The 27,439-nt window shown below is 43.4% G+C and overlaps 1 protein-coding gene across 1 annotated transcript in view; it reads right to left on the reverse strand.

The window, feature by feature from the left end:
* Nucleotides 1–25,525, reverse strand: part of GRK3 (G protein-coupled receptor kinase 3) — a 123,723-nt gene extending 98,198 nt beyond the window's left edge. Inside the window, exons 1-2 of the mRNA XM_044244040.1 lie at nucleotides 25,402–25,525; nucleotides 1,489–1,565 (exon numbers count right to left, since the gene is read on the reverse strand). Coding sequence (XP_044099975.1) covers nucleotides 1,489–1,565; nucleotides 25,402–25,514 — 190 coding nt within the window. The 5' untranslated portion in view covers nucleotides 25,515–25,525. The remainder of the gene's footprint in view (nucleotides 1–1,488; nucleotides 1,566–25,401) is intronic.
* Nucleotides 25,526–27,439: the final 1,914 nt, after the last annotated feature.

The raw sequence follows: 27,439 nt of genomic DNA on the forward strand, positions 1-27,439 counted from the left end.
AGTCTAAGACTTTCTGCATCGGCTTCTACTTTACTTGAACACAAAAGAGCATCATGACTCTTTCTAAAAGAAAGAAAAAAAAACTATCTGATTCTTATGGGGTGACCCTCTCTACTGCACATTTTAGATTCGTTGTTTCTCTCCCAAGAGCCTTTCCAGAATGACCAGAGAAGGAGAAGGACAAATGAGAACAAATCACCTCACCAACCTGAGTCACTGTGTCCTAACCTGTAAATGGCAGGGCCACCCAGACTCACTGCAAAGGATATTCAGTCTCAGTGGGGATCTGAGTTCCAGGAAACTTTAGTACAACCACAGTTTCTTGAAATTTTAATAAAGTCACATCTCTTTAGGGTTAAAATAATTTAAAAACCATGACACAGTTCCTCGGCAAACCTTCTCTGAATAATTGTGGGAGGCAAGTAAGGAGCAAAGGAAGGGAAAAAAAGCTTCCCATTCTGTTATATTCAGCTAAGGTGATTTCATGTAAAATCCTAGAATTATCTGTTTATCACATTACTATGCGCAGATCAACAATGCAGTCAGCTGGCAGGCCAAACGATAAATCCTATCCTATTGAGAACAAAATCTTGTTCAGGAAATTCCTGGACAGCAGGAACTGATTTGGGGGCATAAAAAAAAGAAAAATAGGTAGATTCCAGCTCTTATATAACCCAGTGGACAGTCACCTCTGAACACACTGGCAGTTCTGTGGAAGGCAGGCGAGAACTCGATAATCCATTGCTTTGCAGGCCTTGAAACCCCACACTCAAGCAATCCCTGCTCAGTCCTAATTTCTCCAGGCACTAACTGCTGATCATCAGAGAGCAGGCCTATAAGTATATCCACACACCTGCATGGGCCAGGACCAGCACTGGGCAGAGCTGGGTACCAGCCGGAAAGAGATGGCTCCTTGACCTCTAGGTACACAACAGGGGAGTCCTGGTGACCCACTAAGTAAGATGGAAGGGAGTCACGGGGATAAGAGTGATTGACGCGGAGCTGACGATGACTGGGCAGCATGCAAAAGCTATAAATTAGCCCATGAAAAGTGATAAGATCATGTACGCCAGCCCCACGCTTTGGAAGGAGATGGCCAGCCACAGGGTTGCAGTATGTTATTGAAGACCCATGCCAATTCCTTGTGATCACTGTAAGTACAAGAGCAGTGAGGGAGGCTGGGGACCTCAGACTTGGGTCCGAGTAGAGAGTGTTTCTTTCTGGTTACCAACTATCCAATACTTTGATTTTGGCAACCTCCCAACTGCCTTAAAACCTCGAATCAGACTAATGTGTTTCCCAATAGTTTATGCACAAGACATTACCACGGATGTAAGGAACCACTCAGTATCTTATTATTACATGAAACCTCCTTCCTCCCCAGCTGAGCTACAAGCCACCCAAAGCACTATGCATTTATACACAACGGGAATGCCACCCGAAACCACCACTAGCTCACAGTATGCCAAGTGAGAAAGTGGCACTTACCAATCTTCTGATTAAAAATCTTGTCAAAGGTGATTTCATTTCTCTCCTGAAGATACTTCTGCATCACACTCCGGATACTGAAAGAGAAGAGGCACACGTTTTTAGAGGTGACAGCTTGTATCATGAGAAACCATCCCCAGAGTGGACAACATGTGACTGTCTGAGCTCAAGGCTGCTGGTCGACCAGAGAGCCCTCAAACTGACATCCACGACCGCACAGAGGGCTGATGGCATGGGGGTCATCATGGCTCCAGCTGGGGTCCTCTCCTGGGACTCAGGGCCGACCTGACATGTGGACTCTTGACCAAAAATAACTTAAGGACTGACTGTGGAAAGCTCGCCCTCAACACTACCGTTTGTCAAAATACACACGAGCATGCGCACATGTGACACATTCTACTAATCAATTAATGAGCTTCGTTCTAAAACAAAAGCAAATGTTCCCTGGATACATGACTGAGATTTTTTTTAAAAACCACACTTCTATACATCAACAATAAACAGTGAGAAAACATAATTAGAAGGAAGATTTCACTTAAGATAAAATAAGAAACACCAAATGCCTTGAAATAAATCCTTCAAAATATGTGCAAGAACTTTGTAGGGAAAATTACAAAATGTGTTGAGAGACATAACAGAAAATCTTAATAGATGGAAAAGTACACCACAGTTATGAACAGAAAGATGGAATACTGCAAAAATCCAACATCTACCCAAAGTTATCTATAAAATCATTTCAACCCCAACTCCCATCACTATTGCAGAAGGTTCTTCATAGAACAAAGAAATGATTACGTCTTTATAAACTGCATGCAGAACAACATGGGATCAAGAATAGCAAAAACGTGTATAAAGAAAGAATATCGAGAACAGGGCTTACTCTGAAGCTAAAATGAAGACAGGATAAACAAATTAAACAATGAAATGGAATAGAGACCATATAAATATAGAATTTCAAGGTATAAGGCAGAGAAGGCAGAAAAATGGAGAAACTAGGGATTATTCAACAAGTGAACCAAAAGTGAATAATCAAATGGAAAAAGTAGAAACTGAGTCTCTATCATCCACTAGTGGGGAAAAAAATTGGAAGCAGCACCCTCCCCTTTAAAAACTTATTAAAACAAACTATTTGAGGTACAATCTATATAATTAAATGCATATTTATATGCATCAATAGTTTTTCACATGTAACTACCATCTTAATCAAGATATAAAATACCTTTTAAAGATTTTACTTATTTATTTGAGAGAGAAAAAGAGCACGAGCAGGGAGGAGGGGCAGAGGCAGAGGGAGAGGGAGAAGCAGACTCCCTGCTGAGCCAGGAGCCCCATGAAGGGCTCCATCCCAGGATCCTGGGATCGTGACCTCAGTGGAGTCAGACACTTAACTGACTGAGCCCCCCAGGTGCTCAAGATACAGAATATTCCTATCACCCCAAAAGATGCCCCTTTGCAATCAGTCTCCCCAAATTCTAGGATCCAGGCAATTACTGATCTCCTTTCTATTAATGCAGATTACTTATCCCAGTCCTAGAATTTTAGATAAATAACATCATACAATATATTGTCTTGTGTGTCTGGCTTCTTTCACTTGACATAAGCAAGCTTCCTCCATACTGCTGTGCACATAAGAATTTAGTTCCCTCTTATTGCCAAGTAGTATGGCATTTTATGAATATTCCACCATTTGTTTGCCCGTTCATCTGCTGATAGACATTTGGGTCGTTTCCAGATTGGGGCTATTATGAATAAAGCCTCCTTAAATATTTGTGCGTAAGTCTTTTTATTGGCACATGTTTTCATTTCTCATGGGTAAATATCTAGGAGTGAAATTGCTGGTCATATGGTTAATTATATTTAACATTATGAAAAACGGCTGAATTATATTCCAAACTGTGTGATGTTACATTCCCACCAACAATGTGTGAAATCCCAGTTGCCCCATATCCCTTGTCAACACTTTGGTTGTCAGTCTTTTCCGTTTTAGCCACTCTGTTAGGTAGTGTAGCAGTAGCTTATTTTAATTTCCTTCTCCCTAATGAATGATGATGTTGAGTATATTTGGACATTATTGGATTACTGGAGTGCTTACATCTTCTCCCGTAAGATGTGCAGTGAAATCTTTTACCTACCTTTTAATTGAGTTGTATGTCTTATGACTCAACTGTAAATTTTCTATGTCTTGGAAACAAGTCCAGTGTCAGATTTATGTGATCACAATATTTTCTCCCAGCCCACACCCTGCCTTTGTTGCCTTCATGAAGTCCTTCCAAGAGCACAAGTATCTAGTCAATGAGATCCAATTTATTATTTCTTTGGTGTACCACGTGAAAGAAATCTTTCACATTCCAAGGTCAAAAAGATTTTTAACCTAACATTTTCTTTTAGAAATTTTAAAGTTCTAGCTTTAATGGTTAGGCCTAAGATTCATTTCAGGTTACTTTTTGTGTATGATGCAAAGTAAAAGCTCAAGGTTCTTTTTTTCCCTTATAATATCTAGTTATTCCAGCATTCTTTGTTGGGGAGAAAAAAGTATCCTTTCTCCACTGAATTATCCTGGCACCTTTGTTGATTCAACACTAAATCTGGGTAGGTCTGTCTCTCGGATATCCTGTTTCATTGATCTGTATGTCTACCCTTCCATCAATAATACATTGTCTTGATTGCTAGAGGTTTAGAGTTGTCTTGAAATCCGGTAATCCAACTTTGTTTTATTGCTTTTGTGGGGGTTTTGGTTTGTTTGTTTGTTCATTTTTTTGGCTAACCTAGGTTCTCTGCATTTCCATTTAAGTTTTTTCCCCAGAAATTTCTTCCCAGAAAAAGCCTGATGGGGCTCTGATTTGGACTGTGCTGAATCTATAAATCAGTTTAGGGGGAATTAACCTCATAATAATATGAAGTGTACAATCCATAAATATGACATACTTCTCCATTTACTTAGGTCTTCTTTAATTTGTCTCATTGCTACATTGTAGCTCTCAGTATGGAAGTTTTATCCTTTTCTTGCAATCACTTTCTCTGCTTTTGATATCAGGATATGATTCATAAAAGGAGATGGGGATAATTCCTTTCTCCTTTATTTGCTAAAAGAGTTGGTGACTGTCAGTGTTAATTATTGCTTAAATGTTTGATAGAACTCATCAGTGAAACCATGTGAGTAGAATTTTCTTTGTGGGAAGGTTTGAAATTATACATTCCACTTCTTTCACAGATGCAGGACTACTTATATTTTCTGTTTCTTCTTGTATTAGCTTAGATAACTTGTGTCTTTTAAGTAATTTGTCCATGCCAACCAATCTGCCTAATGGTACTCAAAATAATGATTTTGAGTAACAGAAGCCAGATCAAAAGAGAAAGACAGAGACAGAGAGAACACAGTGATTGATTATGAAGAGGCAGGAGCAAATATTGAGGGGATGATGTATATGGTAAAATAATACACATACACACATATATATTTGGTCTCTGTCTCAGTTCTTGGCACAGAGCTCCTAAAACCCTTGGAATTTCTTAATGATAGAAGTATCTTATTCAAAATAAGCCCTTTTCAACCCTCCCTGAGTTAATGCTAATGGAGGTAACTCTTGGCAGACCCATAGACAGCTTTAGGATGGAGCTAGTTGCCAGAGGAACCAACCATGTGATTAGAGGTTTGAAAATGTTTGCCCTAACACTTGACACCTGAGAGACTAGAGATTGAGTTCAACTACCAATTACCATGATTTAGCAAATCATGCTTACATAATGAAATTTGGATAAAAGCTCTAGAACGATGAGGTCTAGAGAGCTTCCGGGCTGGTGAACCCATAGATGTGCTGGGACAGAGGTGTTCCTGGGAAGCCTTCCACTCCACCCCTTCCCAAGACCTTGCCCTATGTAACGGGCCCTTTGAAGTTCCTGATTTATATCCTTACAATAAAATGAACCATAAGTATGCACCTTCCTATGTTCTGGGAGTCATTCCAGTGAACTACCAAACATAAGACAAGGGTCACAGAAACCCTCAAATTTGCAGACCAACAAACAGTAATGCAGGTAGGACCCCATTTGCAGCTGGTATCTGAAGTGGGGCAGTCTTGTGGGACTGATTCCTTAACCTGGGAGTCTGTGCCAACTCTAGGTGGTTCGCATCAGAACTGAATCAAACTGCAGGACAGCCAGTTGGTGTCAGAGAACTAAGAATTGTTGGACAGTGACACAATGCATGTGTTTGTTATCTTAATTTTGGTAATGGCTCACAGGTACAGACAAAATTTGTCAAACTGGACACCTGAAATATGTGGTTTGTTTTGTGTGAATTAAACTCAAAATGTTGGGTTTTCTAAAATTATATCACAAGGAGGTGGTCTGCAAAACCTCGAGTATTGGGAATTCTCTACAACACCTGACCCTATTTCTTTAGCCCAAAAAAAAAAAAGAAAAATTCTAGAAGGAAAAATGATGGATGGTAACCTATAGTTCAAATAAATAAATAAATAACAGGCATAATGGATGGATTTTCATTTTTTTTAAAGATTTGATTTATTTATTTGACAGAGATGACAAGCAGGCAGAGAGGCAGGCAGAGAGAGAGAGGAGGGAAGCAGGCTCCCTGCGGAGCAGAGAGCCCAATGTGAGGCTCGATCCCAGGGCCCTGGGATCATGACCCGAGCCGAAGGCAGAGGCTTTAACCCGCTGAGCCACCCAGGCACCCTGGATTTTCATTTAAAACTCAATTCAAATTTTAAAAAAATCTTATAAAAAATTGGAGAAATGTGAATATAGACCGAATATCTGGTGTTAGGTATTACTTTTTTAGCAATGGCCATGTATTACACTATATTTTTATATTTTAAGAGTTCTTATCTTTCAGTGATACATATAGAAATCTGACAGATGAAATGATATATTATGTCTACATCTGCTTCAAAATAATCTAAAGGGACTTAGGCGGTATGGATGAAACAAGACTGGCTAGGTGTTGATCCCACATAAAGCTGAGTAACGGCTGCATCAGTTTCATTATACTATTCTCTCTGTGCATGGTTAAATTGTTCATTAAAGAAAGTTTTTTTAAAAAAATTAAATTCTGGGGGCACCTGGGTGGCTCAGTGGTTTAAGGCCTCTGCCTTCCGCTCAGGTCATGCTCTCAGGGTCCTGGAATCAAGCCCCACATCAGGCTCTCTGCTCAGCAAGGAGCCTGCTTCCCCCCACCTTCTGCCTGCCTCTCTGCCTCCTTGCAATCACTCTCTTTCTCTGTTGAATAAATAAATAAAATCTTAATAAATGAATGAATAAATAAATAAATAAATAAAATTCTGGCCTCCAGACTCGTGAACCATTTCTTTACATACCTCCTCATCAAAATAAGGCCGACATACTATATATAAAACCATGTATAGTGATTGGAGGCCTAATTAATTTTTTTTTAAAATTTAACGCCAAATGTTTGGAGATACATCAACTCTACCTGTCTTGACATACTGGGGTTCTGCCATATAAATACAAGGTAAGTATAATAAATATTATATCATAATTTAAAATTTTTTTCTGCTCCTAAAGTTCTTGAAAGATCTGCTCTCTACTGGCCAACGACTAGGTAGGCTAAGTCGTACTTGAACATCTTACTAGCAGAGAAACTAAATAATATTTATGACCTAGTTAGCCAATTCCTATTCTTAAAAGCCTCTATATTCTCTATGAGGTTTAAGTCTGTTTTATTCTGATGTCTAAAACAAAACGCATTTAAACAAATATCTCTAATGATATGTGACATATCACCTAAAAAAAAAAAAATGAGGGTGATAAGGTAGTTGTGAAGATAAGGCAAGATAAGAGTCTGCTTTGTAAGAAGTCGGATACTAATGAGTGATTACCATTGCTGACCACTAAGAAACCCAAAAGTCAGATTTATTAAAAGATGAGATGACTAAGCAGTCATACAAAGATTCAATTCCCCCAAAAGGAAATTGCTTTCTTTTATATGTAGTTACTAAATATTTTCCACTAACTGCTCATTAAATACCCAAAATAGAGCTACATTATCCAAAGTCACAATAAAAACTCCACCACTAGATTTAAAACCACTGCATTCTGCCAGATAGAGGCTGAAGAGGTCTGTAAAAGTATCTGGTGTGGTTTAATATCAACTCTTCTCAAAGTTCCTGGGTTCACCAGATCTTTGGCAGGGAAGTCTTGCATGTAATTTGCATAACATTAAACATTCCAGCATGAGGCAATCTACATAGACAATCACAACCCAATTATGCTAAATGTGAATTTAAGTTCCTTTGTGTTTTTTCCTACAATATTTTGACAATCCGTAACAGCTTTTTAATGCCTTTTTCTTTGCAATATATTACCTGATATTAAAGTGACACTAAAACATAACTTGAATTTCACCAGTCAGAAAAAAAAACATCAACTTAACAAAAGTTGTCCCTGGAGAGATACAATTAGAAGGATGAACACATTTACGGGGTCAGCAGTTTACCTAATCAAAGCTACTAAAACCTCAGGATCTAAACCGTCCCTTCAAATCGGTTACAATGATCATGCTGGAATCCATTCACCTCCATTCTCCAGAATACTTCTGAACCAGCAAAGCACAGGGGCAGTGTCATTCTATGGCTAAGCATGGGAGGAGGGACAAATTGAGGCCAGGAGGGTCTCCATCCGGGGTTGGAGCATCATCCTTGTTTCCAAGAGCAATTTTCCACGCCATTATCTTATTTACAAGATTCCAAGGGCCTCTCATTTTGCCCACCATCCGAACTCCTTAGCGTGTTACAGAGAGCATTTCCACAGGGGCCCCAACCCACCTCATCAACCACATCTGGCCACTGTCTTTCTCACGGAGCAGCCATGCTTGATTCTTGTCACCGCTCAATGATTCTGTAAATGCCATTCCTCCTATTGCCTCCTTTTTACCTGCAAACCTCCTGCCTATCCTCCAGGATCCAGGTCGGGTCACGGACACCGCGACGCCTTCCCCAACTCTTCATCAACTCTTGCAGCGGTAAGTCACTTGGATTTCCCCTGCAGGTCCTGTGGCATGTGTCCTGTGGCATGTCCTTCCCGTCCTGCTATACCACTTGCCCCAGTGTCCGATCAATATCCATGTATCTCCATGCTCTTGGGGAGGAAAAGCAATGCATTCATATGTTCGCGTAATCATTCACCCATTCATTCTAAAGGCATGAACTGAATCCTTTTTGTGAGACAGTCGGCCTCTATGGGTGACACCAGGGATACACACAGTGAATCTTCCCTCATCTCTGCCCTGGAGGAGCCTTTGTCTACAGGGGCGACAGGAATAAACAGGAAGCCCCAAGCCAATGTGGCAAGTAAGCTTCAACAGGGCTGCAGAACCCAGCCAAGTGAAGCACAGATCCTGAGGGACCACTGGCAAAGACGAAATGAGAGAGGGAACAGTGGAACCACTCGAGAAGGATCTTATAAGTCATGGCAGCCTGTACCAATTAATTGAACCAAACGGACAGAGGTCAGCAGCAATTACACACACACACACACATCAGATCACAAAAAGCTTCCACTTTTAGACTCATTTATTTTTCTAACCATGTGAAAAGCATACCTTCATTACCACCCGTGAGATTAATGTCAGCTTTTCACGACTTTTTTAAAGCAAGCACTTCCTTTCCAAGGACTGACAGATGACATTCAGTTTCTACCACTGGTAAAAACGCTGACTCACTGGACACAAGTCGCCTGTACTTCCTTGTCCCCTGAATGCCACCAGACCTACCGTCCCCGGCTCTTCCCTCAGACGACGTGAACCAGTCTGGGACCTCAGGGCATAAGCGCGTCTAGTCTGGGCAAACAGATTCACAAACTAAAATACGCTCCTCAGATCAGCCAATGTAATTTTTCTTCAACCTGTCTTTCAATTTGGTATATGGTACCTACTGTCCTATGAGAACACAGCGTGATCATATCCTCATATCCACTGGTCTTCTCCTTTGGAGTTTGCAGGTTTGAGGGTTGCTTACAAGAACCCGTTATTATACTCCACAGTTAAAAAAAAATACATTCTCTCATATTTTTAATATTCTTTTGATCATCTCACTGAACACTCTGGCAATTTATTTTTTTGTACAATAGAGAGGGATTATAGCTTTGCTAGCCAGTAATAACATACCATTCTCTCCCCAACAGACACAAAATGTCACCTTCATTCATAAACCAAATTCGCATATATTAATTGTGCATGTACACACACACACACACACACACACGGCTTTGTGTATGGGGGCTAGGGTTGTGTGTCTGTGCCTACATCAAAACCACAGTTGTAACTGCTACAGCAATGTTTCCTTTTGATGGAGCAGATTCCCCGTTGTTGCATTTTTTTCCAAATGGGATTGGTTATCTTTGCCCATTCTTCTCTTCTAGATGAGGAGAAATTGACTTTGAAATTCCTTGAAATTCCCATTTGGATTTTGATTCAACTGCCTTGGATTTAAAGACTCTTTTAAAGAGAACTGATATCTTCCCAAACTGGGTTTTCCTTCCTATCTAGAACCATCCTGAAGCTCTTCATTTATCCAGGTTATCTTGGTCTTTTTTTTATTATTTTTTTTTTTTTAGATTTTTCTACTTATTTATTTGAAAGGGAGAGAGAGCACAACCAAGGGGAGGAGGCAGAGGGAGAGGGAGAAGCAGGCTCCCCATTGAACAGGGAGCCCAATGTGGGACTCGATCCCAGGACCCCAGGAAGATGACCTGAGCCCAAGGCAGACACTCAACAGACCGAACCACCCAGGTGCCCCCAGGTTATCTTGTTCTTAATGAAGTTTTGTTTTTCTCCATACTGGGTCTTGTCGGTAATTAGGGTAGTTAGTGAGGTCTGGTTTAGAGCAACACATTGGAAAGCACTTATTTTAAAATAATTATTTTGAAATGTTTTGACAAATTAATATTCAAATAATTTAAAAATAGAAAGCTGTTAAAGTTATTTCAGTAAGAGAGACTTCGCATCACAGAGTTTCATTAGGTGCTGGAAGGATGCTTATAGGGTGGATCATCGTAAATGGCAAGGGTTATTGTGTTTTTCCTACTAAATTTAAAATAGTGGAGCTATGATTTAAATGAGAGTCATGAAGTTCAGTGCAGTCTTTTGCACTCAGAGTGGGTGGTAGTGGTAAATGGATATCATTTTCTAAGGTTTCATTTCTTACTATGCTTTCTCTCTTAGAAAAATCCTTCTTGTGTGTGTGTGTGTGCTTTTTTTTCCCCTTCATCATTTGTCAGGTCAACAGGTCGTAAATCTGTCCACACCACTCGGATTAGTCAGGACTCTGGCTTCAAGTGAACAGACTAAAACCCTACCCACATCTTTGCGATTGGTGTCATGAAGTCTCTTTCTGAGTCACCTACTGCGGTTTCCAAAAAGCACATGGTCCTCCCTGTGCACCCTGCCTCGGCTAAGTTGTTGGAGACGCAGTCCGTCTTGCATCTGTGTGCATGCTCATACTGGGTCTTGTCGGAAGTTTACATCCTAAGTCCCCAGTGCTCTTACCCTGACATGGGGTCAGCTGAGGTTCCCAGCAGCCCTGCAAGCTTTCAGTGGTGATCCTCTGGTCTTGTCAGCTACTTTGCTGCTTTTAAACATTATCCTAAACATGGTCAACCGTGCAAAAGAGTATAGTAGAATGAGCCTTCATAACTGGCCTTCAGTGCCTCCTAAACAGTGGTCAAGGTTTTTAGTCTGCTGCTTTTATCCTCACCCTGACTTTTCCTTCAGTTTTCTTTTAAACACTTTATATATTTATTTTGACAGAGTGAGAGAGAAAGCACAAACGGGCAGGGGGTGGGGGGAGAGGGAGCAGCAGGCTCCCTGCTGAGCAAGGAGCCTGACAAGGGGCTCAATCCCAGGACCCTAGGATCATGACCTGAGCCGAAAGCAGACGCTTAACTGACTGAACCACCCAGGTGTCCCCTTCCCTCAGTTTTTAAAGTATTTTAAAGCTTGAAAGCTCTGACTGCATGTTATTCTACACTTACTACTGCAGTTTGCATTTCTAAAGATTAGGGACACTTTCCTTACATAAACACAATCTATTATGACTCTCCAACACCCCCCCCCCAAATAATAACCCCTGAAGACCTACTACCCGGTTCCCATTCAAATGTCCATAATTCTTTCAGAGGTGTCTTTTGAGCCAGGATCTGATCTAATCTAATCTTCATTAGAAGATTCACACACTCATTGGCCTGTTCTCTCTCTCCAATCTGTTGTAATCCAGAGCTTCCCCCTCTCTCCACCTACTTGTTACTGTCACACCAGTGCCTTACTGAGGACACCAAGATAGCGGTCTGGAGGAGGGTTCCCATTCTGGATTTATCTGTTGGCTTCCTCCTAAGACCTAACTGTTCCTCTAGCTCCGTATTTCCTGTAAACTCAAGCTTTACCTCTAAAGACTGGATTATGTTCAAGTTCAATGTCTGGGAATGAGAATAGCCTTGGTACTAGATGGTCTTGGTATTTCATATTGCCTCGCCTAAGAAGGTACATAGGCATTTTTTCTTAGTGATGTGAAAATTACTTAGAAAACAGTTGGTGACAGTCTGATTTCTCCTTTTCAAATTCCCCATGACATTTCATTTAATGGGTTCATACTCTGATGACCTTTGCCTACATCAACACTTTCATTAAGAGTTGCAAAATGAGGGGCGCCTGGGTGGCTCAATTGGTTAAGCAACTGACTTCAGCTCAGGTCATGATCCTGGAGTCCTGGGACTGAGTCCTGCATCAGGCTCTCTGCTCAGCAGGGAGTCTGCTGCTACCTCTAACTCTCCCCCTACTCATGCTCTCTCTCTCCCTCTCATTCTTTCTCTCTCTCAAATAAATAAAACATCGGGAAAAAAAAATCCTTTAAAAAAAAAAAAGAGGGGCGCCTGGGTGGCCCAGTGGGTTAAAGCCTCTGCCTTCAGCTCAGGTCATGATCCCAGGGTCCTGGGATCGAGCCCCACATCAGGCTCTCTGCTCAGCGAGGAGCCTGCTTCCCCCTCTCTCTGCCTGCCTCTCTGCCTACTTGTGATCTCTGTCTGTCAAATAAATAAACAAATTCTTTAAAAAATAAATAAAAATTTTTTAAAAGAGTTGCAAAATGATGACTCTTCTATCTCCACCATTCCTGCCAAATGCATTTGCTGCACTTCTGTGAGGAAGAATTATGTCCCATCAAGGAGGACTTTCTGATCATCCTCAGATACAGCTCTTACAGGAAAAGTAAGAAAAGTGTGAAATTCTTTACCTTTTTGATTGTCACTTCTCAGGAATGAAGTTAGTAGCATATTTTCACTGCCAGTGGTAATGGGAAAGATGTTTTGTTTTGATATGTGCTGTCTGGGGCTCTCCCTTTCGGATACCATGGATGTATTAGCTTTATACTACCACTGTAAAAAACAAACTACCTCAAACATGGGAGCTTCAAACAACAGAAACGTATCATCTCATAGATCTGCAGGTCAGAAGTCTGGATGGGGTCTTGCTCGGTTAAGGTCAAAGTGCTGGCCCAGCTTTGTTCCTAGTGGAGGCTCTAGGGGAGCATGCATCTCCTTATGTTTGTGAGCTCCGAGAAGCCACCCATATTCCTCAGTCTGTGACCCCCTTGTGCCGCCAAAGCTGGCGAATGGCAGACATTCCTTCTCATGCTGCCTCACTTGGACTCTGACTCGCCTTGCTTCCTTGCAGTGGTTCTGGGCACAGCTGGGTAACTCAGGATAATAATCGTAGGTTAATAATCTCTTATCGTAAAGTCTGTACACCAGCTGTCTGAATTGTATCTGCATTCCTTAATACTTTCTTGCCATGTAACGCTCACATACTCACAGGTTCTGGGGACTAGGTTGTGGACATTTGGCAGGGGGGAGGCTATTCTTCTGCCCATCACAAAGGTTTGAATATAACCAGAGAATTCTCATCAACTGCAGCCATATTCTTTTGATAGTCACACTGTCCTGCCTTTGGCCAGTGGAGACCCCTTCTTCTTGCCCCTGTACTGGTTAGATCTGGCACCCACCCCAACTCTTAAATGGCTCCTTTTCCTGATACAACAGGTAACAGAAGTTCTAGGCTCTTCTTGCCCAGGCCCTGCCCACAACCAGAGGCAGGTGTGTTTTTGAAGGGTTCTCACGGCAAGGGAATAGCAGTTGTCTCTCACGCTTTCCCATGCCTGCAGCTGAGACATACATATATGTGATCAGAGCCCCCCCTCCTCAAAAAAGATCATGAATTTAAAATGACTTTCCAATTCAAATTTAACCAGGGTTTTTACTTAGCTCTTGTCTTGTACTCTTGCATCTCTTCATTTACATTGAAAATCTTGGTTCTTATTACCCGGCTGTATTTATAGTCTAAATGAAATTATTTTAAACTAACAATAACAGTTACACTTCTGAATACAGCCCTATTTATCCTTAAAACATACAGGACCAGGTTTGGCATAATCTCACAAAACTGAAAACGTCCCTGTCTTATGGCTGGGGTCAAATCTACAGGCCCAAACATACCCAGGTCAGCACGCTTGCTGCCGAGGTGCTTGTGATTATGAACACAGGGTTAAGCAAACAATGGTTTTATGATGCACCATACAGCAATTCAAAAGACTGAAAAGCCTCTCCATGTTACCAATAAGGACAAGCTGAACATGTCTTAGTAGGTACAGAGGGCAAGTTGAAAAGGGACTCACTACTGTATCCCTGACAAATACAACCCCATCCCAGGATGATATCAACAACCTTTCTGTGTGAAGGTTAAATGTGCAACCTGTTTCATCAATTTCCTATCACCACTTAGAACGTCCTGCTAACAATGTTAACATGAAAAATCCTTTACATGGCTAGAATAAACAGTCAAGTAGGTTCAAGCCAAGGATATGCATGTACCTGCTGATGGGCAGAGAGAGAGAATTTTGCTTTTTGTTTTTTATAAGAGTACCTGTGAAATTACAAAAAGCTGTCTGGGGTCAGGAAACATTAAGAAACTCTCACATGCAGCTTTTCTCAATTTATAACATGGCCATCATTAATGATAACTAACTCTATTATTGGACATGAAATTTATGACATCTTATCTTTTAAGGAATTATTCAAATATTTATTATTAAATCAACATCTCCAGTGAAATTACATGTGAGCTCCTGGAGTACCTTATCAGATCCCTAGAGTTGATAACCCTTACTGGGTGAAGAAATTCATTTTCAAAGATTTTATTTATTTATTTATTTATTTATTTATTTGTTAGAGAGAGAGAGCGAACAGAAGTAGGAGGAGCGGTAGGCAGAGGGAAAGGGGTAAGCAGGCTCCCCACTCAGCAGGGAGCCCGATGTGGGACAGGATCCCAGGACCCTGAGATCATGACCTGAGCAGAAGGCAGACGTCTAACCCACTAAGCCACCCAGGAGTCCCAACAATTCATTTTCATACTGTGTTGGTAATATCTGAAATTGACACTGTTCTAAGAATCTTCTTTTTTTAGATGATTCATATGGCAAAAGATAGTCTGTAGGTGTCTATTAAAAGGCAGAGTTTTGAGCCCTTTGCTATCAAGGTGATCCTGAGCAATTAGTTTCTCTCTGAACCTGAATTTTCTCCTTCTAAAGGAGATGATGAGTACTGTAGAGCGATGATGAGTACTGTAGAGCCATTTCCAAGAATCTGAAAATAAGGAAGAAAGCCTGCCCTCTGAGAGTAAAAATGTTAAATCAATACATAACACAAAGGGCAGAGAAATGCCAGACTTTTCCGGGGCTAGCCATCCCTGGCTGTGGCTTCAGTCACTGTATTACCAGAACCAGAAGAGATCTGCCGCCCAGTGAGAACAGGAAGGACAGGTCATCACAGAAGCAATCACTGCCAGGGAATTCAAGTACTGAACAGCCGGCATAAGGCCACCCCATGGAGAAGGGACTTGGTTCCAGCTACTGAAACTGATGAGTCGCAGGCTAGACCCTTCTGACCCCTCAGGCCACAAGCCTGTGCGGGCTGCACTACCTTCTGCAGAATAGTACATTTCCACGAGGGAAACCCCTAGGACATCCCCTAGGAGCATCTGGGCTCCTGGGGGATTAGTGCTGAGCATAAAGTAGTCAATTTGATATTCTAGTTAGTTTGACTTTTCAGATGGATCTACTAGGTGAATTAGTGCATTGTGGGGGAGTGGGAGCCTCTAGCTTCATCAGATCCTCAAAAGGGTCTTTAACTATAAAATAAGAACCACTGGGCAAGAGGGAAAACATGGGTTAGTCAGGCAGACTGGGATGATTGACATGCATTTTACTATAAGACACAGATATGCTCAATGCAGTGAGCCTAGTTTCTGGGCCTGAATGGCTGAGGGCCATCCCAGAGACCACAGGAAAGACATTCGTGTCTAAGGAGACAGCCCAAATCGGAAAAGCTCTGGAGCATTTTCTTTTTCTTTTTCTTTTTCAAATTTCTACCTAATATAGAGGATAATCGTAATAACTAAAAACAGAATATACATGTAAAAATATAAAGCACTGCATACAAGTATTAATGAGGCTTTTTCTTTTTACTCTCAAGCAAATGTATCAAATAAATATGAAATAAATGATCAGATGTCGCCATAGACACATACAGATCTAAACATTAAGTCCAACAAGTGGATCGCCATCATAGTCGTTTCAGTATTGACCCAAGTCACGCCCCCGTTCTGGAGAGAGCTTCCAAAGAGGAGAAGGTTGGAATCACTGAGGCACTTCCAAAGAGTCTTGCTGTTTCTGTCTGTTGCACCGTCACAGGCCCTACCCCTAGATCCCTAGATGGTCATGAGATAACCACAGACCACAGCGTTTGACCTCAAATTCTAATCTCACATAAAGGATTTCCACCATCTACCTCATTAAACTTCTGCAGCACAAAATGGCCAGGAAAACATAAGCTTTTCTTACAGCACAACCTGATCTTTTTTTTTTTTTTTTTTTTTATAATTTGAACACCCGTTCCCCAATAAGAAGGTCCCTTTACTGAAAAGACAGGAGACACAGAGACACTGACTGGTTTTCCTTATGGAATAAAAAAACCCTAAGATTGAACCCTAAGAAATCCGTGACCACAAAAACTGTCACACTTCTTTGGGGGGTGGGGGGGTGGGGGAGATCATGAATCTAAGTATATCCGCTCTCATGCATGACTTAGAAACTGCTAATGTGCAGAAAACACCTTCCCCTTCTAGGCCAGTTCTAGTTGTGACATTCTGCATAAATAATCAGCTCTCCTCTACTGCTGGTGGCAACCAAAGAGAAGCAAGCAGTCCTAAATGGAGCACAGAAGACAGCACAAAAGCTTTACACTCTATTCTATACTTAATGTCAGGAGGACAAGAGCCACCACGTAATTAGGGTGTCGTTACAAGAAAAGAAATAGTAAACACAGTTAAGGGAAGAAGGAAAGATGAATACGAAAATCCCTTGACCTTGCCTGTTGGGGTTAGTTCTGCTTCTAAATGGCATCTGGGCACCTTGCCTACCACCCCCTCCCAATCAAATAGCAAAAGTATCACGTCTTTAAAAGAAGATACATCTGAAATGTCATCTCAGCTTTAGAACATTCACAATGCAAAATGAAAGCCTGCAGGACTCAACAGCTGTGTAAATGCCTTCCCATCTAAGTCCGAGTTCATTTTTAACTTAAGCCCTTATCAAACGCAATGCAGATACAGAACATTTAGAGTAACCTGAAAATACAACCAGGGTGATCTTTCCAGGGAGATAACAAAGAACAATGGACCGACTTCATGACTCAAAGCACAAATATCAAGAGCCTGTTCTCCAGTCCAGTTTCACTGCTGAGCACGCAGACCATCACTGCTTTCCCCAGCAAACTCCTAATGGAGTTGTAGGTGTACGTTTTTGAATTTATGAAACATAAGCCCTAAAATCCTCAGAAAAAGACTCTTGCAGCATGATTAAAGCTCATTCTCTTCCTAAAATATTTTAGCCTATACTTATCTAAGATGTATACAGGGCCTGGAACTTACTTAGCCCTTGGCAAGTGGCAGTCACTGTCATAATACACATGTAACCCATTCCAGCTTCCAAATTCGGACTTAGTGGAAATGTTAATCCCCTAATCAAACTCACGTAATGAATGTTAAATCACTGGAGGAACGAGAAATGTCCTCCGCATAACGGAACTTTAGAGAGACTCACACATACACTTGAAATAAGATTTTTCACTAGCTTTGCCATCACCGAATTAACTATAGTAATTTTACAGGTATCTTTGTAAATTTTAGTATTCTCATGTAGCTGGATAATGTTCAAACTGATAAGCAGAGATTACAAAGAGCACATGCAGACTTCAGCTAGATTTGGGTAGTGACTAAAGAAATGGGGGGTGGGGGGGAGCTTCCCAGGAAAGTCACTGTGGGATAACAGAATTGCCTTCAGATACTGGAAAACCTGTCCTTTTTACAAGGGATTAAACTTGTTTTGCATAACCACAAAGGACAGCAAAAGATCAGCTCACAGAATGAACTGCAAGAGAGCTTTCTAACACCACAGAGCTTCCAAAGATGTTCCTCAAAGATGACCCTGCCTGGCTGTCAGACAGGGACGTCACCCATTCAGTGCATGACTGAACTGGATGCCCTCCAAGATCTTTTCAAACATGAGATACTACAAAGCTATGTTATTAACATGCAATCTCTTACTATCTAAGGAACACTGAAATGAATCACCTTATGCTCAACACACTGAAGCTAGCTGCTTTTAGGCTATGATTTTTGGTTCATTTTACTGAAGCAAAGACTTCTAGAGGAGGAGTTAACTCTTCTAATTGCTTAGTTATCTGTATTTAAGAGCAGCATGCTTATTAGTGCTATGTACTAAGGCCAACATAGACCAGAGCCTGATGGATAGATGATGGATTAATGGAAAGATGGATGGATCAGGGTGGGTGAGGGGGGATAGATGGATGGATGGATGGAAGGATGGAAGGAAAGAAGGACAGATAGATGGACAGATGGATGGATGAACTGAAGAAAGAAAGGATGGAAGTATGGAAGGATGGATGGACCAAAGGAAGGAAGAATAGATGGAAGGATGGGTGGATGAAAGGATGGATGGATGGACGGATGGATGGATGGGTGGAAGAATGGATGGGTGGGTGGATGGAAGGAAGAAAAAGAGGATGGTAGAGGGGGGAAATAGGGGAAGGAGGGAAAAAAGAAAGAAAAATAACTGAGTGAGGCATCACGTGTACAAGGTTCTTGACACACAGTGCCACCACAATGCTAGAGGGAGAAAACTTGGAAGAAATCTGGGAAACTCACTTACTTATGTGTCTAAGGGTCAACAATTGCTCTTTGCTGCCTGGGCCAACAAACCAACTTTTCAAAAGTCCTGTCTCCCAAGCTTGCCTCCTCAGAGCACATGACCCAGGGGGTTCCACGCAATGCTGCTTTATATCTACTACGATTATGTACTTTCTTAAGGTGCCACATTTCATGCTACTTATAATCCTTCAGCAATTACCTACGGTGTAAATAAAAGAAAAATCACCCTTTAATATTTCATCCACTCTTCTTCTGAGTTACCAATGTTTGCAATTAATGTTCTCTCTTGTTTACAACTATACTGGATGGATAAAAAATGCTCACAAGACACAGATGGGGGAGGGCATTTTGTGATCAGAAATTAAAAGATACGTCGTGTACAGACAGAATTTAAGTGACTTACCCAGGGGCCTTGGCAAGTTGCCAGTAGAATCAGGTCCATAGTTCCTGGTTCCTGATCTTGAACTTTATCATAGTAGGGCAGGTAGTAGAGAGGACCCAGGGATGTAACAGGTGACCTCCAAGTTCACCAAGGATGAAGCTCTGGCCTAGGGACTTTCATATAATTACCATTTCCTACTCCTGAGCCCCGGAAGCAGGAAATGGCAGCAAACAAGAGCACAGGTCCAAGGCTGGGTCGAGGCTGACGGCCACAAAACACTAATCACAGAGTAAATGAACAGTAAAGTAATGTTCACTGTCCTCTCTATATACCACCCTATATAGAAATTTCTACAGTCTGCAGATGGTCCATGCTGAAGCACAGATGACCCAGGAGAAGACTTCCAAAATTAAAGGAAACATTTACAAGCTATGGGAAGCCAAGGCATTACTTCTCTCCCTGCATTTTATTTTTTTTTTCTTTTTCAATTTATTTATTTTCAGAAAAACATTATTCATTATTTTTTCACCACACCCAGTGCTCCATGCAAGCCGTGCCCTCTATAATATCCACCACCTGGTACCCCAACCTCCCACCCCCCCACCACTTCAAACCCCACAGAACAGTCAAGAAAGTCCCAGGGGTTGTAAACGCTGATCAATGGCAAAAATAGAGAAGAATAAAGATGTGAGAAACAGTAGGAGCAGAAGCAGGTCCAGAGACATCCAGCCTAGTTAGCACGGAAGTTTCTAAACACACAAATGATTTCACGATGATGGAGTGAAAGTTGCTTGGCCCATGGTCTCCATTCCCTCACTGCCAACATCCAGAGAAGGATAAGGACAGAGGAGACCATCCCACATACAAAACCCGTTTGCATCAAAATTTTCAGCATTCCTCAAACACTTGGAGTATTAACAAAGGAGGATTGTTGTAATAGAGAAAGTGATTTTTTTATTGCAGATAAAGTAAAAAATATTGTTTCACCCCTTTACCCTTTTCTCCAAGATGGAAATTTCTGGATGGGGGGGAGGGGGAAGACAGGGGCTGCTCTTTTTTCCAAATAATAACGCACATAGAAATCCTGTTTGGGGTGGGAGGGGCAGGGAGGGGTACTGAGGCAGTCTGTTCTACAAATTTCTCAGAGGCAAGGTTGCACTTCTTGTGTGGAACAGAACAGGCATTTAACCCTCGAGCTCCTCATGGGAAATAAGGAAGAAACTGCTTATTCACTTAGTCATAATTACCGCCTTCCCAGGTCCCAGAGGAATGGTTGTTCTCTGTCAGTCTCTGAGGACAGTCATGACTTTTTCAGATGCTGCACCAGCAGCTCATCCACATAGCCCATAAAATATACTTTCCCCAAATGCAGAAGTATCACTGTGTTGTCTGTTCCTTGCAAAAGAAAAGATGAGGGTTGCTCCTTATTCCTCCTGGCCCCATGGCACAGAAAGGAGGCAAGAACCCAGATTCTGGGCAATCAGAGCTTGACTACACCTCGGCTGCTTTTTGGCTGTCACCTGGGTAGAGGCTGCCACTACTTACCAGGCAGCACACCAGTGGGGCACAAATGGCACTCGTTCTGCAAAGTGCCCTGGGAGAGGGCAAGCTCTCCGTACATGGTAGTTGTTCTAGTCCCAGTTCGTGGAAGTAAAACTTGTCTTTCCCTTATCAGGGCTGCAGGGACCCCAAGCATCCTGCTCTCCACGACTTTGAGCTTTCCTACTCTGCTTTGCCACTCGCTGTCAGATAAAGACCTACACTTCCCTGCTTCGAGCCCTGACACCCTATCCAATAGCCCCAGTCTTGTCCAAACACATGTTGGACAAAGCCAAATTGAGCATGCTGAAAAGCACCATTAAGACACTGCCTCTAAGAACACATTGCATCTACAAACCAGGGCTGCCTGAACCGCAGAGACCCACTGGGCTCTTGATTCAAAACATTGCACAATGTTTTAGGCAGCTAGTTCTAGGTCCAAAGCTGACTGCACTGAAACATCTATTTCTAAGAACTGACAACTACGCACAGCACTGGAGTCTTCAAGTCACTGGCACAAATTGACTCTGAACCAAGAATGAAATAATAACAAAAAGGTCAGAACAAATTATATTCTGAATGTGTGTACCGTAATGGAAAAGAGGCAAGAACACCGCCACCGTCTTATACATAGAAATACTCCTCCCAACCACAAAGAACATTTTTTTCCTGACTGTTCATTCTTTCATCATTGACTTTTCAAGTTCAAAGCTAGGGGGCAAGGGGACATAGAATCCCCTACAACCAAAACAGAGAGGACTAGCTCAGAGCCACCAACCACCACTCACCGATTGGAGTTAGGGAATTTACTGAAGAAACCCCACTCCCACAAAAGAAGGAAACGAAGTTACTTTTCAAGATCAATTTCACTTGATAGTTTTACAAAAAGGAAGTACACTATTACCATGTTACTATGGATACTATGGCTAGATAGCTCCTCAAAGGGAATAACCAACAAATCATTGTAAAAACACTTGGCAAACATGAGTTCTATGATGATAGAATCATGAAAGCCATCCCAATACCACTTGTCTGTGGTCAAACAGAATCTTCAAGAAACTGCACTTGAAAGTAAACATCTTTCATGAACCAATTGTGTATTTCCCACTAGACTGCACAAGCCCCTTGAAGGACAAGGCTGTGGTCGGGTCCATCATGGCATTCCCAGGTCTGTCTCGGAGAAACAGCTCTACAACCACCTATGGAAGTCACGTAATAAAAGGTGTCCCAGATGGCCTTAAGGATATTCTGAATACTCCAGGTAAGTTACAAAGAATCCTGCAAATGTTGTTTTCACAACGTCCTATCATACTATATGAATACTTTGAAAGGACAAGCTTTGCAATTAATGATCCAAGATTGTAAATGTTCCCCTACAGGGACATAAGATGCAGGGGACAGGTCAAGTTCATGTTACTCAACCTCTTTCAACTATGTGTGACTCCAAGTCAACCGAATTTCATTCTCTTTGGAAAAGGTTGAGAAGCAATGAGCCTCAAGTACACGTGGTCTAGATGATCCACGGCTTTAAAATGCTGACCCTCTGTGGGTCTTCGCTTATGGATTAGCCTCTATTAAATGAAAGGATGTCTTTACTCACATGGCGTAGGGTAACGAGCATGCACGTCTGAATGCTCATATTTCTAACTGGATCTGCACAGTGAACCCATGGGTCACAGGTTAGTATTCCCAACAGATCCCATTATCAGCTACATTAGCTCAACAAATGTTTCAGTAAACTGAAGCAGCTATGTAATCAGCTGTTACAGGATTTACACTCATCGGTTCGTTAATTAAATAATGTGTCAACATAACAAAATGGTTGCCTCTCACTATCTCAGAGGAGCAAAATCGCCCCAGGGTGGAATGTTCCATCTTCTGAGAGTCTCCTGTAGATAGGCAGGGGATGGCAGACCCAGCATTTCATTAAAATTAGCTAGAGATTATGTAGTCCTGTTGCTTTTCTGCTCAAAACTATGTTAAGAGGCAAAGCAACTAAAAGGAGGAAGCTATAGCATTTACCCCAGTGATTTCGAATAATCGGACTAGAAAGAAATCGTCACTACGGATGGGCCAATGGCAAGTGTTATGCTCCTCATTCAGATACTAAAAATACAAATCTAAACATCTTTTTCAAGAGCACCAAACACTGGTGATCACAAGGTTCACTCCAAAATGCAGCTGAAACAGAAACTCTTATCAGAACCTATTTGACCACGATCCTTTACCAGCAAGGCGAATCATAGTAGTCTTGCCAGCCGATATGAAAATTAACTTTCTTACCATATCGACAAATCCCCCCAACCAACCACCCCTGCCCCAAAACCCAGCAGGCAGGCCACTACCTGCTATCCGCCGTAGATAAAAATCTTCGAGATGTTTTACTTGAAAATCTCCATGTGACATAATCCTAACAGAGCAGCATGAGGAGTGGCTGTTACTATGTAAACGGTCACATTACAAAACTAAAACCAAAGCCACTGAGATAAATACAAAACAAATTAGAATCCTTGGAGGAGGCTCCAATAAGCTAATTTAAGAATCTATTTAAAAAAAAAAAAAGCAATAGAATAATAATTACTAAGAGCTGTTTCCTAAAATTATTCTCCTCTTAATATTTCTCAATTCTAAAATGTCATGAGAAATATGTTCACCATCTTCCAGTTCTGCCTTAACAGAAAGCATTACCAAAGAACGCCACTGAAAAACAAAGGCATTCATACAAGGAAGTGAATATCCTAAAGATATAAGTATGTTCTCAAGAGTGATACTAAAAAAGCAGAAGTCATATTAAGTTAAAAACACGAAAAGAAAAAAAAAAGAACAGAAGTTCCTAATTTTAATATTATATATCATCCCCCAAAACTGCCGATGAGTTAAGATTTGTCGATTTTATATAGAGAGACGCTATATATTTAGGACTCCCTGCCCTTTATGAAGAGTAGAAAAGGCGAAAGAAAAAAAGGAAATAAGCATTGAATAGAAAATTCATAGAAATGCAGTTTTTTAAAAATGAAATTCAGGTTGGGTTTGGGGGTTCTTGTTTTACGTAGCTTCCAATTTGCCAGAAATTTCAAACAGCACTGATTTTCAGTGAGCTTCATTCCGATATGTTAGACTCTGGAATCGAAGTGTTAATTTCACAACCCTCCAAAAGGTCTGTACTCTTCCTTGATTTTCCCTGTTTGACATTCTTTATCAAAGAGCACACCCTGCAAACCCAACAAGATGCATGGGGCTAACAAAAAGGGCAGGCAAGACAGAAATACTTAGCATGCATTCGCTTACACAATTTGGCTCTTCACAACTGACTGAAAGGGACTGATTTTTCTGTCTTAGAGTTCAGGGTCATGAATGGACTTGTAAGAATCATCTGGAGATCACTTAGAATTAAAATAAAGATTTTTTTTTTCTTATGTCAAGATAACAATTTAAGCAATCTTGGGTGTATAGTGCTTGAAACACTAATGCTTTCAATGGAGAACAGCTTTGGTTTAGATTCTAATATTTTACAAAACTGCATGGTTTCCGATTCATCATACAGAAGATGCCATCCTTTATCAACAATTCTACCAAGAGCTAGTTAGCACATTCACTGTACTACTCATGATGGTGTTAATTAGAAAAGAAGCTAAGGGGGGGGAAATCCAACCCTAATCCTTTGATACACTGTTTGAAACTCTATTAATCTGATGAACAATCTTTTCTAGGCTGGTGCTAATGACCTGAACCACTGAAGTCTCTAACTAGTTCCATCCATAATAAATCATGTGCGATATAAAATCACAACTTGGTATGGCCCTCACCAAACCCCTTGACAATTCAATCGGGCTCTTCTCTGGTCTTTTAAACAAGAAATTCCTGGCTGGTATCAATCAACCAACGTGCGTTTAAAGTGAATCCCATTTCAACCTTTTAATAAAGTACCACCAGGGGATCTGCAAGTTAGGGAAAGCCGCTTAGCAGCAAAAAGAAAACTGTGTGGGTCACAAGCCACTCATCACTGCCTGGGGGCACAAAAGAGGAAAGGAAAGGATAAGAAGCTGAGTAAAACGGACCTCAGGAAGAGTAAGCACGGAAAACTGGACTTTAAGTACCTGGGACAAAAGGCAAGGAGCCTGCACTCCCCAGCCAAGGAACCCACGGTGAGCTGAGGAGAGGACGCAGTTGGCAAAAAGGGGCAGCAGGAACCAAAGAAGAAACGACCAGAATGCAGACCTGGGGAGCCAGAGGCACGGGTTAGAAGGGGCCCATAAGGATGGAGCTGGAGGGGTGACAGAGAAGGGGCAAAAGGGACAGGGATGCGGCTGGAAGAGCAGGCACGGGGCAGGAAGGAGCCATGGCAGAGGAGCACTGACGACCCTAGGGATGGAACCGGACCCAGAGACGGGGATGGGACAGGAAGGAGCGACAGGGATGGAGCTGGTCCAGCCAAGTCACAACCACATCCCGGCAGCCCGTTGCTGGGGCGCTCCTGCGCTCCAGGCGCTGCGCTGGGCACTCTGGGGCGCTCTCAGCTGGAGTGCCCCCAGCAGCCCTCTGAGGCCCATTTCAGAGACAGAAACGGCGAGGCCGGTTGGTGGGGAACGGCTGAGGCCGAGCGCCGGACCCTCCCGGACGCAGGGGGTCGCTGGCGGCCGCGAGGGGCGGAGGCGCGGGGGGCGGCGCGGGCCCCGGCGGCGGGTACCTGGGCTCTGGCAGCACGATCTTCTTGCTGGCGCGGGCGGCCGGGGTCGCCTTGCTCTTCTCCATCGCCATCAGGTAGCTGACATCGGCCAGCACGGCCTCGAGGTCCGCCATGTTGGCTAGCGGCGGCGGCGGCGGCGGCGGCGGCGGCGGCTCCTCGGGACCCGGACGGGACGCGCTCCCGCCGCCGCCGCCCGCCGCGCCCCGACGTGGGGGGGCCGCCCCGGGGCAGCCCCCCCGCGCGCTCCCGCCAGCGCGCCCCCGCGCCCCTCTCGGCACCCCGCGCGCGCCGGAGACTCGCGCCCGCCGGGGTCGCCGCGCGCCGCCCCACCCCTCCCCCCCCGCGCGCGCCCGCCGCCCCGCGCACGCGCCGCCGCCCCCGCCCCTTCGGCCGGGGGTCAGCGGGGAGCGCGCGCCCGGCGGTCCGAGCCCCTCCGCGCGCGGGCGGAGCTGCCCTGCCGGCCACCCCTCGCCCCCTGACCGAGCGCCCGCGGGCACCGTCCCGCCCTCCCCTCGGGGTGGCCACGGGGGACTTCCTCTCCTCCTCCTCCTCCTTCTCCTCCTCCTCCTTCTCCTCCTCCTCCCCACTTCCCGCCCCCAGCTCCCGGCGCGCTCACGCCCCCTCTCCCCCGGACCCCTGCCTGCCCGAGGGTGCGCTGGACCCGACGCCCAGCACCCAGGGGGGCAGCGGGGAGCCGTCCGCGCCGTGGACACGCTAGTTCTCAAACCCGACAGCGTCAATCAGCATTCCTGCGGGAGGCCTGGGGCAACCCCAGAAAAGCGCGTGCCCCACCTGTCCCTGCAGAGGATACCAAAGCTGTGGTTCTGGGCCACCCTGGAACAGCACCCAACCGGCCGGCCCCCCAAGCCTTGTTCCTGACCCCCACCAGCCCCGCTGGACAGCCCGGAGAAACCCAAAAGCTGGAGAAAGTTGTTCGTCTCATGCCTAGCGGGGCAAAGGGGGGGTGGTGAGAGCTCCCGCGGGAGCTGTCCTTAGGGAGCCCCCTGTTGGGGGGTCAAGGTGGTCACCGCTCCCTTGCACTTAGGTGAGAGGTTGGAGTTTGGATGTTAAGGTGGTCACTAAGAACCAGAATTAGAATTCGGGCTCTTGTGGTTTTACCATCAGTTCAGGAGACAATTGGGAGCACCCATGTGTGCACAGGCCCGAAGCAAGGGTGATTTAGGGAAGTGGAAAAGCGAGAGCCCAAACACCAAGGCAGGAGGGAATTTCCAGCTTCCTGATCCTCAGTCTCGGTCTCGGTCTCCGTCTCCGTGTCTGGTCACCACCACCAGGCCCCAGCCTGAGGTTTTCGTTTGCTTCTTATTTTCCCCTGGGGGGTGCACACAAGTCCAGTTCAGAACCCATGTGCGGTGCTGGTTGGAGGGGTTGTTCAGGGACACCCAGGAAGTGCTAAGATGAACTGAACTGAACTGAGAATTAATTTTTTTTTAATCCCCCTGAATTCATGCCCATTGGTCACATTGCGCCAGGAGCCTAGTTCGGTACTAACATTTGAGTAAATGTCCTGTCGATGGCTTACAGGGTTAACAGAGTTCACCAGAAACGGTTCGGGTCACACTATAGGCAGTAAATGTAATGTCACAGCCAGAAGCAGCCTCATTTGGTCATCATGAGAACTGCTGCCCTCTTTTGTTCTCTCCCTCCCTCTATTACCACATCACCCCCCCATCTGTTTCCCAGTTATGTCTGCCATCCTAATTGGCCAGTTTTACCAGATATTTCTCAAGATTCGAGGCATGATATTGGTAAAGTTGTCCAGAAAAGGATAAGAGAGATGTAAGGGGTAGGAGTATGAGTCAAAGGAGCTTGGTCAGGCAGCAGAAGCCAGCACAAACAAGATACACTAATGAGACAAAGATTGGCATGAAGCAAAGATCAAACTTAACGTCTTCTACCCACTACTTTTTTTTTTTTTTTTTTGGCCTTAAAATGGGAACACAGAATGTCTTGTCAAAGGTCACCCCGGAGGGAGGGGGCAAGTTCCCAAAAATGTGTAACACATTTTTGTGACTTAATT

The sequence above is a fragment of the Neovison vison genome, chromosome 3 (genome assembly GCF_020171115.1).
Source record: "Neovison vison isolate M4711 chromosome 3, ASM_NN_V1, whole genome shotgun sequence".
NCBI lineage: Eukaryota > Metazoa > Chordata > Mammalia > Carnivora > Mustelidae > Neogale > Neogale vison.